Source organism: Budorcas taxicolor, chromosome 20 (assembly GCF_023091745.1).
Source record: "Budorcas taxicolor isolate Tak-1 chromosome 20, Takin1.1, whole genome shotgun sequence".
In the NCBI taxonomy this organism is placed as follows: Eukaryota; Metazoa; Chordata; class Mammalia; order Artiodactyla; family Bovidae; genus Budorcas; species Budorcas taxicolor.
This window is the reverse complement of record NC_068929.1, coordinates 4100291-4115094: the sequence shown is the minus strand read 5'-3', so window position 1 is coordinate 4115094 and position 14804 is coordinate 4100291. Positions and strand designations below refer to the sequence as shown.

The window sequence follows — 14804 nt, the reverse complement described above, 5'->3', positions numbered from 1 at the left end:
GCAGGTGGAACTAGGTGGCATTATGACAGCACAGTATTCTAAGAGTCACCAGGGAAGCCCCCTAAATTTGTATAGAGAAGGGGAAAAAAAAAATCCCTAGTTTGTTTCCTCCTGCCGCTTAAGAGAGAGAGAAAGACGTCTGACACTTGCAGCCTGTTTCCTCCGTTTGGAGACCGCTGGCCTTCCTGCCTGTTACCCTCTCAGTTCCATTTATTGATGTGTCTGATTTTATGCCAGTATCGTACTATTTTGATTACTCTGGTTTTGTAATACAGTTTCAAATCAGGAAGAGTGATGGCTCCAGCCTTTTCTTTCTCAAGATTGCTTTGGCTATTCACAGTCCTTTATGGTAACACATCAATTCAATGACTATTTCTGTGGAAAATGCCATTGGAATTTTGGTAGAGATTGCATTGTATCTGTAGATTACTTTGGGTAGTGTGGACATTTTAACAGTGTTCTTCCAGTCCCTGAGCACTGAACATCTTTCTATTTATTTTTGTCTTCTTCAGTTTCTTTCATCAGTGTCTTACAGTTTTGAGTGTACAGGTGTTTCACCTCCTTAATTATTTTTTCCTAGGTATTTTATTCTTTTTGATGCAATATAAATGAGATTGTTTTCTTATTTCTCTTTCTTTTTTAAATTAATTTTTATTGGCATATAGTTGACTTACAATGTTATGTTAGTTTCTGCTTTACAACAGCCTGAGTCAGTTACAGTTATATCCACTCTTTTTTGGATTCTGTTCCCATATAGCTCACTACAGAGTATTGTGTAGAATTCTCCATGCTGTACAGTAGATTCTTATCAGTTATCTAGTTGTATAGTAGTGTTTATATATCAGTCCCAATCTCTCATCTTATTCCTCCCCTTCTTAATTTCTCTGATAAAAATTATTAGTGTATAGAAATGAAACTGATTTTTTTTGCTTTTTTTATTGAAGTATAGTTAAATATAGTTTACACTGCTATGTTAGTTTCCAATGTACAGAAAAGTATTTACATATATATTCTTTTTCAGATTCTTGTCCCATGTAGGTTATTACAAAAGACGGAGTATAGCTCCCTATGGTATCCAGTAGGTCCTTGTTGTTTACCTGTTTTATATACAGTAATGTGTTTATGTTAATCTCAAACTCCTGATTTATTCCACCCTCCACTTTTCCCCTTTGGTAACAGTAAGTTTGCTTCCCATGTCCGTGACTCTATTTCTGTTTTGTAAATAAGTTCATTTGTATTATTTTGTTGCTCCTACATATGAATGATATCATATGATATTTGGCTTTCTCTGATTTCCTTCGTTTTGTGTGATAATCTCTAGGCCCATCAATGTTGCTGCAGATGCCATTATTTTACTTTTTTTACGGCTGAGTAGTATTGTATTGTAGTATATGCGTACCGCACCCCCTTTCTCTACTCATCTACTGATGGACATTTAGGTTGTTTCATGTCCTGGCTATTGTGAAGAGTGCTGCAGTGAACACTGGGGTGCAGATATCTTTTCGAAGTATGGTTTTCTCTGGATATATGCCCAGGAGTAGGATTGCAATATCATACGGTAACTCTATTTCTAGTTTTTTATGGAACTACCATACTGTTCTCCATAATAGCTATACCAATTTACATTCCCACTGGCAGTGTATGAGGGTTCCCTTTTCTCCAGACTCTCTCCAGCATTTATTATTTGTAGACTTTTTGATGATGGCCGTTCTGACCAGTGTGACGTGATACCTCATTGTAGTTCTGATCTGCACTTCTCTAATAATTAGTAATGTTGGGTGTCTTTTCATGTGCCTGTTGGCCATTTGTATATCTTTTATGAAGAAATATCTGTTTAGATCTTTTTTTTGGAGTGCAATTGCTTTACAATGTTGTGTTAGTTTCTGCTGTACGATAAAGTGAATCATCTATACATACATATACCCCCTCCCTCTTGAGCCTCTCTCCCACCCAGCCCCACCCACCCCACTAAGTCATCACAGATCCCCGAGCTGAGCTCCTTGTGCGGCACCGTTAGCTTCCCACTAGCTACCTGCTTTATAGTTGTGGTGTATGCGTGTCAGCTGCTCTCCCAGTTCATCCCACCCTCCTCTCGTCCCCACGTCCACCCATCTGTTTTCTACATCTGCATCTCTACTCCTGCCCTGCATATAGGTTCATCTGTACCATTCAGCTAGATTCTGCATGTGTGCATTAACATATGATATTTTCCTTTCTGGCTTATTTACTCTGTATGACGGACTCTGGGTCCATCCACATCACTACAAATGACCCGATCTTGTTCCTTTGTATGGCTGAGTAATACTTCATTGTATATATGTACCACATATTCTTTACCCCTTCATCTGTCAGTGGGCATCCAGGTTGCTCCATGTCCTGGCTACTGTAAACAGTGCTGCAATGGATATTGGGGTACATGCATTAATCTCAAACTCCTTATTTATTCCCACCCCCTTTCCCCTTTGGTAACCATAAGTTTGTTTCCTGTGTCTGCAGATCTATTATATATACATATATTTGTTTCATATATATGTTTTGTAATCATCATTCAAAAAGACACATTCAGTTTGTTTTTCTTTTCTGATTGCTGTGACTAGGACTTCCAGAACTATGCTGAATGAAAGTGGTGAGGGTGGACCTCCCTTATCTTGTTCTGATTTAGAGGGAATGCTTTCAGCTTTTCACTGTTGAATATGATAGCAGCTGTGGGTTTGTGACACGTGCCTTTATAATACTGAGGTTGGTTCCCTCTCTGCCCACTTTCTAGAAAGCTTTTATCATAAATGGATACTGAATTTTGTCAGAAGCTTCCAATCTATTGGGATGACCATATGGTTTTTTCCCCTCAATTTGTTAATATAGTGTATCAACTGACTTGTAGATATTAAAAAATCCTTGCATCCCTGGAATAAATCCCACTTGATCATAGTATATGATCCTTTTAAGGTATTGTTGGATTTGGTTTGCTAATATTTTCTTAAGAATTTTTTGTGTCTATGCCCATCAGTGATCTGGTCTGCTCTCTTCTTTTTTGTGATATCTTTGTCTGCTTTTGGTATTGGGGTGATAGTGGCTTCACAAAATGAGCTTGCGAGTGCTCCTTCCTCTGCAAGTTTTTAGAATAGTTTCAGAAGGACAGGTGTTAGCTCTTCTCTAAATGTTTGATGGAATTCTCCTATGAAGCCATCTGGTCCTGGACTTCTGTTTGTTGGGAGTTTTTTTTGAAAAGCCTTGTTTTTCACTGCACGGTTTTCTCTGGTTGTAGAGAGTGGGGGCTACTCTTCTTTGCAATGTGCAAGCTTCTCGTTGCAATGGCTTCTCTTGTTGCTGAGCACAGGTTCTAGACACGTGGGCTTCAGTAGTTGTGGTGCATGGGTTTAGTCAGCAGAATGTGGGATCTTAGCTCCCTGATCAGCGATCAAACCCATGTTACCTGCATTGGGAAGCAGATTCTTAACCACTGGCCCACCAGGCAAGTCCCTATTGGGAGTCTTTTAATCACAGATGCAAGTCAAGCATTTATAACTGGTATGCTCACATCTTCTATCTCTTCCTTGTTCAGTCTTGGAAGGTTGTCCTCTCTAAGCTTCTGTCCGTCTCTTCTAGGCTGTCCGTTTATTGGTACACAGGTGCCTTAGTGGTCTCTTATGGTGTTTTGTATTTCTGCAGTGTTGGTTTTAAGTTCTTCTTTTTCATTTCTGATTTTACTGATTTAGGCCCTCTCCCTTTTTTTCTTGATGAGTTTTCCTCAGTTCAGTTCAGTTCAGTCGCTCAGTCATGTCCAACTCTTTGTGACCCCATGAATCACAGCACGCCAGGCCTCCCTGTCCATCACCATCTCCTGGAGTTCACTCAGACTCACGTCCATCGAGTCCGTGATGCCATCCAGCCATCTCATCCTCGGTCGTCCCCTTCGCCTCCTGCCCCCAATTCCTCCCAGCATCAGAGTCTTTTCCAATGAGTCAACTCTTCGCATGAGGTGTCCAACGTACTGGAGTTTCAGCTTCAGCATCATTCCTTCCAAAGAAATCCCAGGGCCGATCTCCTTCAGAATGGACTGGTTGGATCTCCTTGCAGTCCAAGGGACTCTCAAGAGTCTTCTCCAACACCACAGTTCAAACGCATGAATTCTTCGGCACTCAGCCTTCTTCACAGTCCAACTCTCTCATCCATACATGACCACGGGAAAAACCATAGCCTTCACTAGACGGACCTTAGTCAGCAAAGTAATGTCTCTGCTTTTGAATATACTATCTAGGTTGGTCATAACTTTTCTTCCAAGGAGTAAGCGTCTTTTAATTTCATGGCTGCAGTCACCATCTGCAGTGATTTGGGAGCCCAGAAAAATAAAGTCTGACACTGTTTCCACTGTTTCCCCATCTATTTCCCATGAAGTGATGGGACTAGATGCCATGATCTTCGTTTTCTGAATGTTGAGCTTTAAGCCAACTTTTTCACTCTCCTCTTTCACTTTCATCAAGAGGCTTTTTAGCTTCTCTTCACTTTCTGCCATAAGGGTGGTGTCATCTGCATATCTGAGGTGATTGATATCTCTCCCGGCAATCTTGATTCCAGCTTGTGTTTCTTCCAGTCCAGCATTTCTCATGATGTACTCTGCATATAAGTTAAATAAGCAGGGTGACAAGATACAGCCTTGACGTACTCTTTTTCCTATTTGGAACCAGTCTGTTGTTCCATGTCCAGTTCTAACTGTTGCTTCCTGACCTGCATACAGATTTCTCAAGAGGCAGGTTAGGTGGTCTGGTATTCCCATCTCTTTCAGAATTTTCCACAGTTTATTATGATCCACACAGTCACAGGCTTTCGCATAATCAGTAAAGCAGAAATAGATGCTTTTCTGGAACTCTCTTGCTTTTTCCATGACCCACCAGATGTTGGCAATTTGATCTCTGGTTCCTCGCCTTTTCTAAAACCAGCTTGAACATCAGGGAGTTCATGGTTCAGGTATTGCTGAAGCCTGTCTTGGAGAATTTTGAGCATGACTTTATAAGGTTTATCAATTTTATTTATCTTTTCAAAGACTAGCTTTTAGCTTCATTGATCTTTTGTATTTTATTTTCTTTTCCTTTTTTTTTTTGTTCTGCTGATTTTTTTCCTTCTGTTAAGCCTGGAATTTGTTTGTTCTTCTTTCTCTAGTTGCTTTAGGTATAAAGTTAGGTTGTTTGAGATTTTTCTTGTTTCCTGAGGTAGGCTTGTATTGCTGTAAACGTCCCTATAAAAGCAAAATTGCTTTTGCTGCATCTCAGAGGTTTTGGATAGTCATGCTTTCATCTTCATTTGTCTTTAAGCATTTTTTATTTCCTCTCTGATTTCTTCAGTGATCCATTGGTTGTTTAGTAGCATATTGTTTAGCCTTCACGTATTTGTGGGGTTTTTTGCAGTTTCTCCTTACAGTTGATTTGTAATCTCACTGTGTTGTAGTCAGAAAAGATGCTTGATACAATTTCAGTTTTCTTAAATTTACCAAAGCTTGCTTTGTGGCCCAGCATGTGATCTATCCTGGAGAATGTTCCCTGTGCTCTTGAGAAGAATGTGTGTTGTTCTGCTTTTGGATGGAACTCTCTATAGGTATGAATTAGGTCTGTCTAGTCTAAATGTGTCATTTAAGGCCTGTGTGTCCCTATTTTCTGTCTGGATGATCTGTCCATTGATGTAAGTGGAGTAATGCAATTGATGTTTATAATTCTATGTCTAGCAACTTCACTTAATTTGTTAGTTCTGACAGTTTTTCAGTGGAAACTTTAGATTTTTCTGCATATATCATCTCATCTGCAAGTAGTGACAGTTTTACTTCTTACTTTGTGATATGTATACCTTTTGGGACTTCCCTAGTGGCTCAGTTGGTAAAGAATCTCCTGCAATGCAGGAGACCTGGGTTCGATCCCTGGGTCAGGAAGATCCCCTGGAGAAGGAAATGGCAAACTACCCCAGGACTCTTGCCTTGCCTGGAGAATCCCATGGACAGAGGAGCTGGGCAGGCTACAGTCCGTGGGATCACCAAGAGTTGGACAGACTATGTGACTTTGACTTTCACTTTTTTTCATACCTTTTTTATTTCTCTCTTAGTTGTTCAGGCTGGGACTTCCAATACTATGTTGAATATAAGTGGCGAGAGTGGACATTCTTGTTTTGTTTCCAATTTTAAAGAAAAAGGTTTCCACTTTTCACTACTGAGCATAATGTTAGTTGTGGGTTTGCCATATGTGGCCTTTGTTATGTTGAGAAATGTTCCCTCTACACCCACTTTGTTGAGGGTTTTTATCATAGATAGATGGTTGAATTTTGTCAAATTCTTTTTCTGCATTTATTGAGCTGATTATATGATTTTGATCCTTTGTTAATGTGGTATATATCACACTGATTGATCCACTTGATCATGGTGTCTGATCCTTTTAATGTACTGTTGAATTAGGTTTGCTAATATTTTAAGAATGTTTGCATCTGTTTTCATCAAGGATATTGGCCTGTAATTTTCATTTTTTAATGGTATTCCTGTTTTTCAGTATCAGGGTGATGCGGGCCTTGTAAAAAGAGCTTGGAAGGATTTGTTCCTATACTACTTTTGGAAGAGTTTGAGAAGGATTTTTATTAAGTCTTCTTTAAACGTTTGGTGGAAAAAAAGTAAACGAATTTGTTTGGTAGAATTCATTTATGAAGCCATCTAGTCCTAGACTTCTATTTGTTGGGGAGTTTTAGATAACTGATTCAATACCCTTAAAGGCACCCCTCATTTTGTTGCACTTTGCTCTATTGTGCTTCACGGATATTATATTGTTTCCAAATTGAAGGTTTGTGGCAGCCCTGTGTTGAACAAGTCTATTGGTGCCATTTTTCCAGCAGTTGCTCACTTCATGGCTGTGTCATATTTTGGTGATCCTAACAATATTCAGACTTTTTCACTTTTATATTTGTTATGGTGATCAGTGATGTTTGATGTTATCACTGCAAAAATTGACTCCCTGAAGGCTTGAGTGACAGCATTGTTTTGGCAATAAAGTATTTTTAGGGTACGTACATTGCTTTTTAGACAAAATGCTATTGACACTTAATAGAGTATTTAATAATCATAACTTTTATATGCACTGGGAAACTAGAAAAGTGACTCACTTTACCAAGGTGATCTGGAACTGAACCTGCATTATCTCTGAGCTATATCTATGCAGATAGATAAGACAGATGAAATGAATAACTGGAGAAGCTATAGGTGTAACAGGTAATAAGAATTCTATGTACTGTTTTTATTTTTGTGATTTATGTTGTTTGGAATTACTCCCAGATAAAACGCAAGGAATCCCAGTCAAGTTCACACGTGGTACAGGCTGTGGAAGGCATTCAGCAAACCTTCTGTCTCTCCCCTTTCTCTCCTGCCCAGCGTGGAGACTGTGAATGATGGGCAGTTTCACAGCGTGGAGCTAGTGATGCTAAACCAGACCCTGAACCTGGTGGTGGACAAAGGAGCCCCCAAAAGCCTGGGAAAGCTCCAGAAGCAGCCAGCAGTGAGCATCAACAGCCCCCTCTACCTTGGAGGTAAACCCCATCTCCTCCCACCTGTCCCTTGTACTCTGGTACCCACACCCAGGCCCACGGGTGGGGCTCACAGCCAAAGCCAATCAAGGGAGTCTTCCTGCAGGAAGTGATGGCCAAGCTGCTTCCTAAAGGGTTAACAGTTAGCCAGGTCATGGAGAAGAGAAGAGAAAAGGAGAGAGGGCAGGGCTCCTTCTGAGAAACTACAAGTTGTTCAGGGGCTGGGAGAAGGTGAAGATGAAATGGGGAGGGAGGAGATGCAGACAGGGTGCAGACCCTCCAGTATGCAGGCTCGCCTCGGCTCTGCCACCTCCTCTGATGCTTTGAGGCTCAGCTGATGTGTATGGAGGAGCATGTTTAAAATTAAGAGCATTCAAAGGCCAAAGAGAGAAGGAGCGACCAGCGTGGCAGAGCCTGGGCCTGAAGCACAGCCTTGCGCTCATAGTTCTCAAAGGGTTATGTACAAAAAAAAAAAAAAAAAAAGAGGACCAGAGTAGGCTGTTTAACACTGAGATTCCCAAGACTTCTCCCCAAAAGTCCACCTCCAAGGGCTGGGATGTGGGCAAGCAGGGTGGGCAGAGGCGGGTCTTCAGGTTGCGGTCTGGTGCCCCTCCCGCAGGCATCCCCACCTCCACCGGCCTCTCAGCCTTACGCCAGGGCACAGACCGGCCACTGGGTGGTTTCCACGGCTGCATCCACGAGGTGCGCATCAACAACGAGCTCCAGGACTTCAAGGCCCTCCCCCCACAGGCCCTGGGTGTCTCGCCAGGCTGCAAGTCCTGCAGCGTGTGCAGGCACGGCCTGTGCCGAGCCGTGGAGAAGGACAGCGTGGTGTGTGAGTGCCACCCGGGCTGGGCCGGCCCGCTGTGCGACCAGGAGGCCCGCGACCCCTGCCTTGGCCACAGGTCTGTGTTCCATGCCCTCCCTGTCCCCCATCACCCCTGCCCCAGCAGGAAGTGAGCACAGATAGAAGCTGGAAGGACTGCAGTCAGACTATAGGCAGGACCCGTGGGGGCGCTGCTCAGAAGGGCAGGCACTTACACAAACAGCAGGTCTTGCTCAGAAGGGATGTCAGTGTGCAAGGGCCTGGCTGAAAAGTGCTTGTCAAGTGACCATCAGAGCCTGCCTAGAGTTGCAGCAGCCCCCACGTGCCTCCGAGCCAAGTGGAATGGGGCACCAGCACACACGTGCCATGGCAGGTGGGTGCATTTCTGCCCCAACTCGGCTCCCCACTCAGCAGTGGCCCCCCCATGCAGGCACGAGGGGTGTATAGCCACACACAGATGAATTATGGCATAGCTCTGGCATTCATTATGCATTCAAATACTGAGGGCCTACAATGTGTCGGACCTTGTACTAAACATAAGACGCCCAGTGTCCTCAGTGTTCAGAGATCTGAATCAACCAAAAACAACACTGGAGCCATGCCTGGTAACTGGCGTGGCTGAGCAAGCTGGGACATGATATTGTGAATTGGAAGCAAAGGACAGCTGGAAGGGGGCAGAGGCCCCTGGGTTGCTCTGAAGTGTGTGTGTATGTTTGACTGTACGGTGAAAATGTCCACAATGAACCCTGGCTCTGAATGTCATCCCAGTAGGGAGAATGCTGTGGCATGAGTAAGAATCCAGGCTGTGGCATCACTTTGTCCTCTGAGATGTAGATAAGACTCTCTACTGCGCAGGTCTGCAGAGGAGAGGCGATGGTAGAAAATAAGACTGATGTTGGGCATAAAGTACGCGCTCTAATGCCTGACACACAGCAGGTGGTAGCTGGTGGTAGTGGTAGTGATAGTCACGCTAAGAATCAAGATGGCAGAACAGTTAAACTGGTTGGAGACTGCTTAGGTTACTCTGAGCAGTGACTTGCCACTAAGATTGGTGGGCTCTGATGTCTGGGTATAAAACAGCCAATAAGCCAGCCTTGTTGCACTCACAGCTGACAGTGGTCTTTGGGTGATACTCACGAGCCTCCAGCTGATTGATACTGGGCCACTGGGCTGACAGAGGGCGGACCATGTGATGGAGCAGGCCTAGGATCCCACAGCTCCAAGTCCCCTGGTCCAAGCCTGGGAGTGGCTGGGGTGGACAGAGGAAGCCTGCAGCTGCTCTGCCTGCCTGGTTCCCCGCTCATCCTTACCTCTGCCCCCAGCTGCGTCCAGGGGAAGTGTGTGGCATCTGGAACCTCCTACGTGTGCAGGTGCACCGAAGGCTATGGAGGGGCCTTGTGCGACCAAAAGAATGACTCCAACAGCGCCTGCTCAACCTTCAAATGTCACCAGGGACAGTGCCACATCTCAGATCGAGGGGAGCCCTACTGCCTGTGCCAGCCTGGCTTTAGTGGGGAGCACTGTGAACAAGGTGGGTCCACTGTGCACACGGGAGGGGGCCCTCAAAAGGATGCAGGGGGTCAGAGTCAGACTCCACATGCGTCCCATGGCCTGAGTTCCAGGTCCAGCTGTGCCATTAGAGGCTATGCGACCCTCATTGAGTCACCTGCTGCTGCTAAGTCGCTTCAGTCGTGTCCGACTCTGTGCGACCCCATAGACGGCAGCCCACCAGGCTCCTCCATCCCTGGGATTCTCCAGGCAAGAACACTGGAGTGGGTTGCCGTTTCCTTCTCCAGTGCATGAAAGTGAAAAGTGAAAGTGAAGTCGCTCAGTCGTTTCCGACTCTTCGCAACCCCATGGTCTGCAACCTACCAGGCTCCTCGGTCCATGGGATTCTCCAGGCAAGAGTACTGGAGTGGGGTGCCATTGTCTTCTCCTACTGAGCCTCAAATTCCTTCACTTTGAATATGGGAGCAACACTATACCTTCCTGTATGAGCTATCCATTGCTGCATAATAAATTAGCACCAAAACATAGCAGTTCAGAACTGCACTAAACGTGCTCTATCCCACATGGTTCCTGTAGGTCAAAGATTCAGAAACAGCTTAGCAACCTTGAGAGAAACAAACTGAAACTGTCTAGCAAACAGCCAGGACTAGGTGAGCTGTCTGGTCATCCTTTCTCCCCTCTCCCCTCCCTTTATCCTGTTCTAGTTGCCAGCCCTTGAGCTGCCAGTGTGGCCCCCTAAGCAGCACCACTGGCTCACCGGAGAACTTATTAGCAATGCAGACGCCCAGGTCCTGCCCAGACCTTTCAAATCAGAACGTGCATTTTAACAAGAGCCCGTGGTGACTCTTACGCACACTAACATTTCAGCTGTTGCTCTGCAGTCTCGTTCCAATCCTTCTGCCATTATTGGATCAACAGAAGACAGCTCCTTGGTCTGATCCCATTTTGAAAACGTCAAATTACTTACCTCCTTTAGTGGCCCCTTTAGTGCATTAATCAAAAAAGGAAAGTTGAAATTACGTTACAGTTGAAATGGTTCTGTCTCATCTTGGAGGTTTTTCTCTGGCACGGAACCTGAGCCTTTGTTTCCCTCCCTGTCACCAGAATCCCAGGCAGGTCACCCCCCACCCCCATCACCAGAGGACTCTTCCACATTTTATACCTTGTTAAAATACCATTCTTAACTAACTTTCAAAATAATGTATTTTAACATAATCTCAGATCTACCAGAAAAGTTGCCAAGACAATACAAACAGCACTCCTGTTCCCTTCAACTCGACGGCCCAGTGTGCGGAGTTTGCGTTCTACCCCTCCCCACATCACACACAACCTGTGATCATGAGTCTCTTTTCTATCCTTTTAACAATCTCATAATTTTGAAAAACTACATCAAGCTTAACAAAATTCACATTACATCACGTTAACCACCTAAAGCTTTAAAATGCATTCACAATCCCTCTGATGCTCATAAGAGCCCATGAAGAAGCGGGAAGGACCAGGAAATGTGTTATTATTTTCCAGACAAGGAAACTGAGGGTCAGGGATGGCAAGGGACTGGTCCAAGGCTGAGAGGCCAAAGGTCCCATGCGGCCAAGGTCCATTACTCTCGTTTTCACTGCCTTGCTCCACATGCTTTCCCAGTGGATTGAGGACAGTAGCAGAGTCAAGGTGAGAAGCTGGGTCAGGAACCAGAGGATTAAGCAGATCCAGGGGGTTCCCTCCTCTCATTTCTACAACTTGTGCAAAAGCTCACACACATACCCTTTGGCTCACTGACTCCTATTCCTCTTTCACACCTCAACTCCAGCATCACTTCCCAGAGAGACAATATCTGGCCCCCAGGCTAGTCAGGCTCCTTTACTATGTATTTTGTGTAAACCTGTCCTGTTTCTTCACCTCAGTTTATCATTACAAATATATGTATTTAAATGACTATATAATTAGTGTCTAGACTCTACCCCAATGGAGACAGGCTATTGTGAATAGTGAGGACTGGGGCAAACTGGATGTCTCCTATCCTGTCTAAAGCTCTCAGCTTCAGCCCGTCACTGCCATGCAGGGATGCAGGCTTAGCTTCCCAGACCCCTTGGTTTTCAAAGAAACCAGATATCCCAACATTTAGATGAAACATTCAGGGCTTTTTTTATGTTGGCATTTAATTTGGTTGTTAAGCACCTGTGGCGCAATCAACATATGTGTGGGATGGGCTGTGGGATGGGGTTCAGCCCTCAGTCCACCAACTTGCCACATCTCCTTTGGTCTTTAAGTTCCCTGAAGGAAGGGACCAAGCCTGATCTTGTCACTTTTATATCCTTAGGGATTATTTTTACATTGGGCGCTAGTGGTAAAGAATCTGCCTGCCATTGCAGGAAGCGCTTGATCCCTGGGTCAGAAAGATCCCCTGGAGGAGGGTAGGGCAACCCATTCCATATTCCTGCCTGGAGAATCCTATGGACAGAGGAGCCTGGAAGACTACAGTTCATGGGGTCACAAAGAGTTGGACACGACTGAAGCAATGGTGCATGCACGCACACACAGAGCCTGGCACAGAAAAGGCACTAAGCTTGCATGAGATAGATGGGTTAATGGAGAGGTTCCTAACCCCTGTGCCATGGACGGGGTGGTTTGTGGCGTGTTAGGAACCAGGCACAGGAGGAAGTGAGCAGCGGGCAAAACTAAAACCATCTCCTGACCTACTCCATCCATAGAAAAACTGTCCTCCATGAAACTGGTTCCTAGTGCCAAAAAGGTTGGGGACCTCTGGGATAATGGGTGGAGAAATGGATGGAAAGATGAGAGAATGTATAAGTACATGTGGTCCTCAGACCACAAGTGTTTTGGAGCAGCCTGCCCTGACCACCAGCTGCACCACCAATGCCCTGTCCTTGCCTCTTGTGCCCTCTGCAGAAATGCCTTGCCTCGGAGAGGTGGTCCGAGAGGTGATCCGCCGCCAGAAGGGTTATGCATCATGTGCCACGGCCTCCAAGATACCTGTCATGGAGTGTCGTGGGGGCTGCGGGCCCCAGTGCTGCCAGCCCACCCGCAGCAAGCGGCGGAAGTACGTCTTTCAGTGCACAGACGGCTCCTCGTTCGTGGAAGAGCTGGAGAGACACTTAGAGTGCGGCTGCCGCCCATGTTCCTAAGGCCCCTGCACCCACTCTGCCTCCTGGGCTCCAGCCGGGTCGGATGGAGACGGCCATTGGTCTCCTGCCTGCGAGGCCTGGAGTGAAGAGGTGGGAACCGGAGAGGAAGCAAAAGAAGAAAAGAATATTAAGTATATTGTAAAATAGACAAAAAATAGAACTTATTTTATTATGGAAAGTGACTATTTTCATCTTTTATTATATAAATATATCACACCGTCTGAGTATATGTACCATATAGTGAGTTATTTTTACCAGATTTTTTGTTCCATGTTGTGTAATTGTCATGTTTTTATAAACAGCTGTTAAAAGTTTTAAGGGAAAAAAAGAACTAATAAAAATGTTTTAAAACAAAAGGGTGAACATGAAGAAGTGAGAGCCTGACTGAGGCAGAAGGAGGAGGCTTATACGTTTAGGTAACACTATTGTGTTGGCAGAAAGGAAGACCTGCTTACGGAGCTCAGGAAAAGGAATGAGAAGAGGAAGAAAGTAAAGGAAAAGATTTTCCTTTGTTTCTTCTGATCTTTACTGACTTTTCTTCCTTCCCTGAAAGCACCCAGCTTTTCAGCCCTGGTGGTTGAGGCCCAGGGTGTCCACTTCTTCCAGGAAAAGCCACTGAGCCCTGGGTCCTGCAGGGTCAGAGCTCACAGCCCCCGCCCCTTCCTGGCTGCCCTTGACTCCATTCTGGGACTGTCTGAATCTGCCACAGGCTTAGTCTGAGCCTGTTTGGCCAAATCTGAAAATAGTGCCCCTTCTCCTGCCTATCTCCAGGAAGGCAGTCCCCCTGTGTCTCCCCCCAGGGGCACGGTGCTCACCCGTCTCCTCGGGCCCTAGCTCCAGCCCTTCCTCTGGAAGTTCTGAGCCCCTCTCCTCCCTCGGTCCACCTCGTATTGGAAGGTGAGATCAGGAGAACAGGGAGCTAGGGCTCCTGGGAATAAGGAGGGTCAGGGGCCAAGCCTGCCCACAGCTCTGGAAAGTTCTGGAAGGCTCCTGCCATGGGACAGATAGGCCTCTGAGACCTCATCCTCCAGATCCTCATCTTTATGACAAAGACGCCATGCCCATCTGCAACACTTTTCCACACATAGCCATAATGCACCCTACTCTGTCTACATAGCCCCTGCCCCTGAGAACATATTCCTATTTCATAGATGAGGAAACTTGAGGCCTCTTTTACCCCAGTAACTCACCTTATGCCTCATCTATGATAACTGGAAGACCAAAGCCTGGGGCCCAAACTCTGAACTCTGGGTTCCATCTCCAGAGTAGCATAAATGCAGGAGGTTCAGGCAGCTAAAGTCCATCAGAGAAGCCCTGCCAGGAAGGGAAAGTCAGTTTTTTCTGGTATTTTTCCTGTTCTCGTTTTGCTTCCTTAATATCAGAAAGACTCTAGGCTGAGAGACTTAGGTATCAGGGAACATGAGCAAGGCCAGCCCACTCAGCCCAGACTCCTGAGGGAGACTTGCCCCTGCCCCATCCCTGTCCACCCCCATCAGGCCAGGTCAGACAGCCCAGGGGCCAGCCACTCGCAGCAACCTCTGGGCCCACAACCATCGCTCCCTCCCCTGGGAGCCTCCCCCTGCAGAAGCATCAAGGAAGAGAGAGCGGGGTGCAGTGAACCATCCGGCACTGAGCATCCCCAGAAGAGCCTCGAGGTTCTTGTAAGCCAAGGGCTCAGAGAGTCAAGATGGGAGAAAGAAAAGAAAGGAAGACGGAAGGAAAAAACGAGGGAGGAGGAGTAGGAAGGAAGGAGAAAAGGGAAGGAAGGGGCACCGAGGGAG

At 45.6% G+C, this 14804-nt stretch overlaps 1 protein-coding gene across 1 annotated transcript in view; it reads left to right on the top strand.

Annotated features, from left to right (window-relative positions):
* The window catches only part of SLIT3 (slit guidance ligand 3), a 719057-nt gene extending 706034 nt beyond the window's left edge, over nt 1–13023 (top strand). Inside the window, exons 33-36 of the mRNA XM_052659044.1 lie at nt 7394–7548; nt 8165–8450; nt 9694–9902; nt 12788–13023. Coding sequence (XP_052515004.1) covers nt 7394–7548; nt 8165–8450; nt 9694–9902; nt 12788–13023 — 886 coding nt within the window. The remainder of the gene's footprint in view (nt 1–7393; nt 7549–8164; nt 8451–9693; nt 9903–12787) is intronic.
* The last annotated feature ends 1781 nt before the right edge of the window (nt 13024–14804 follow it).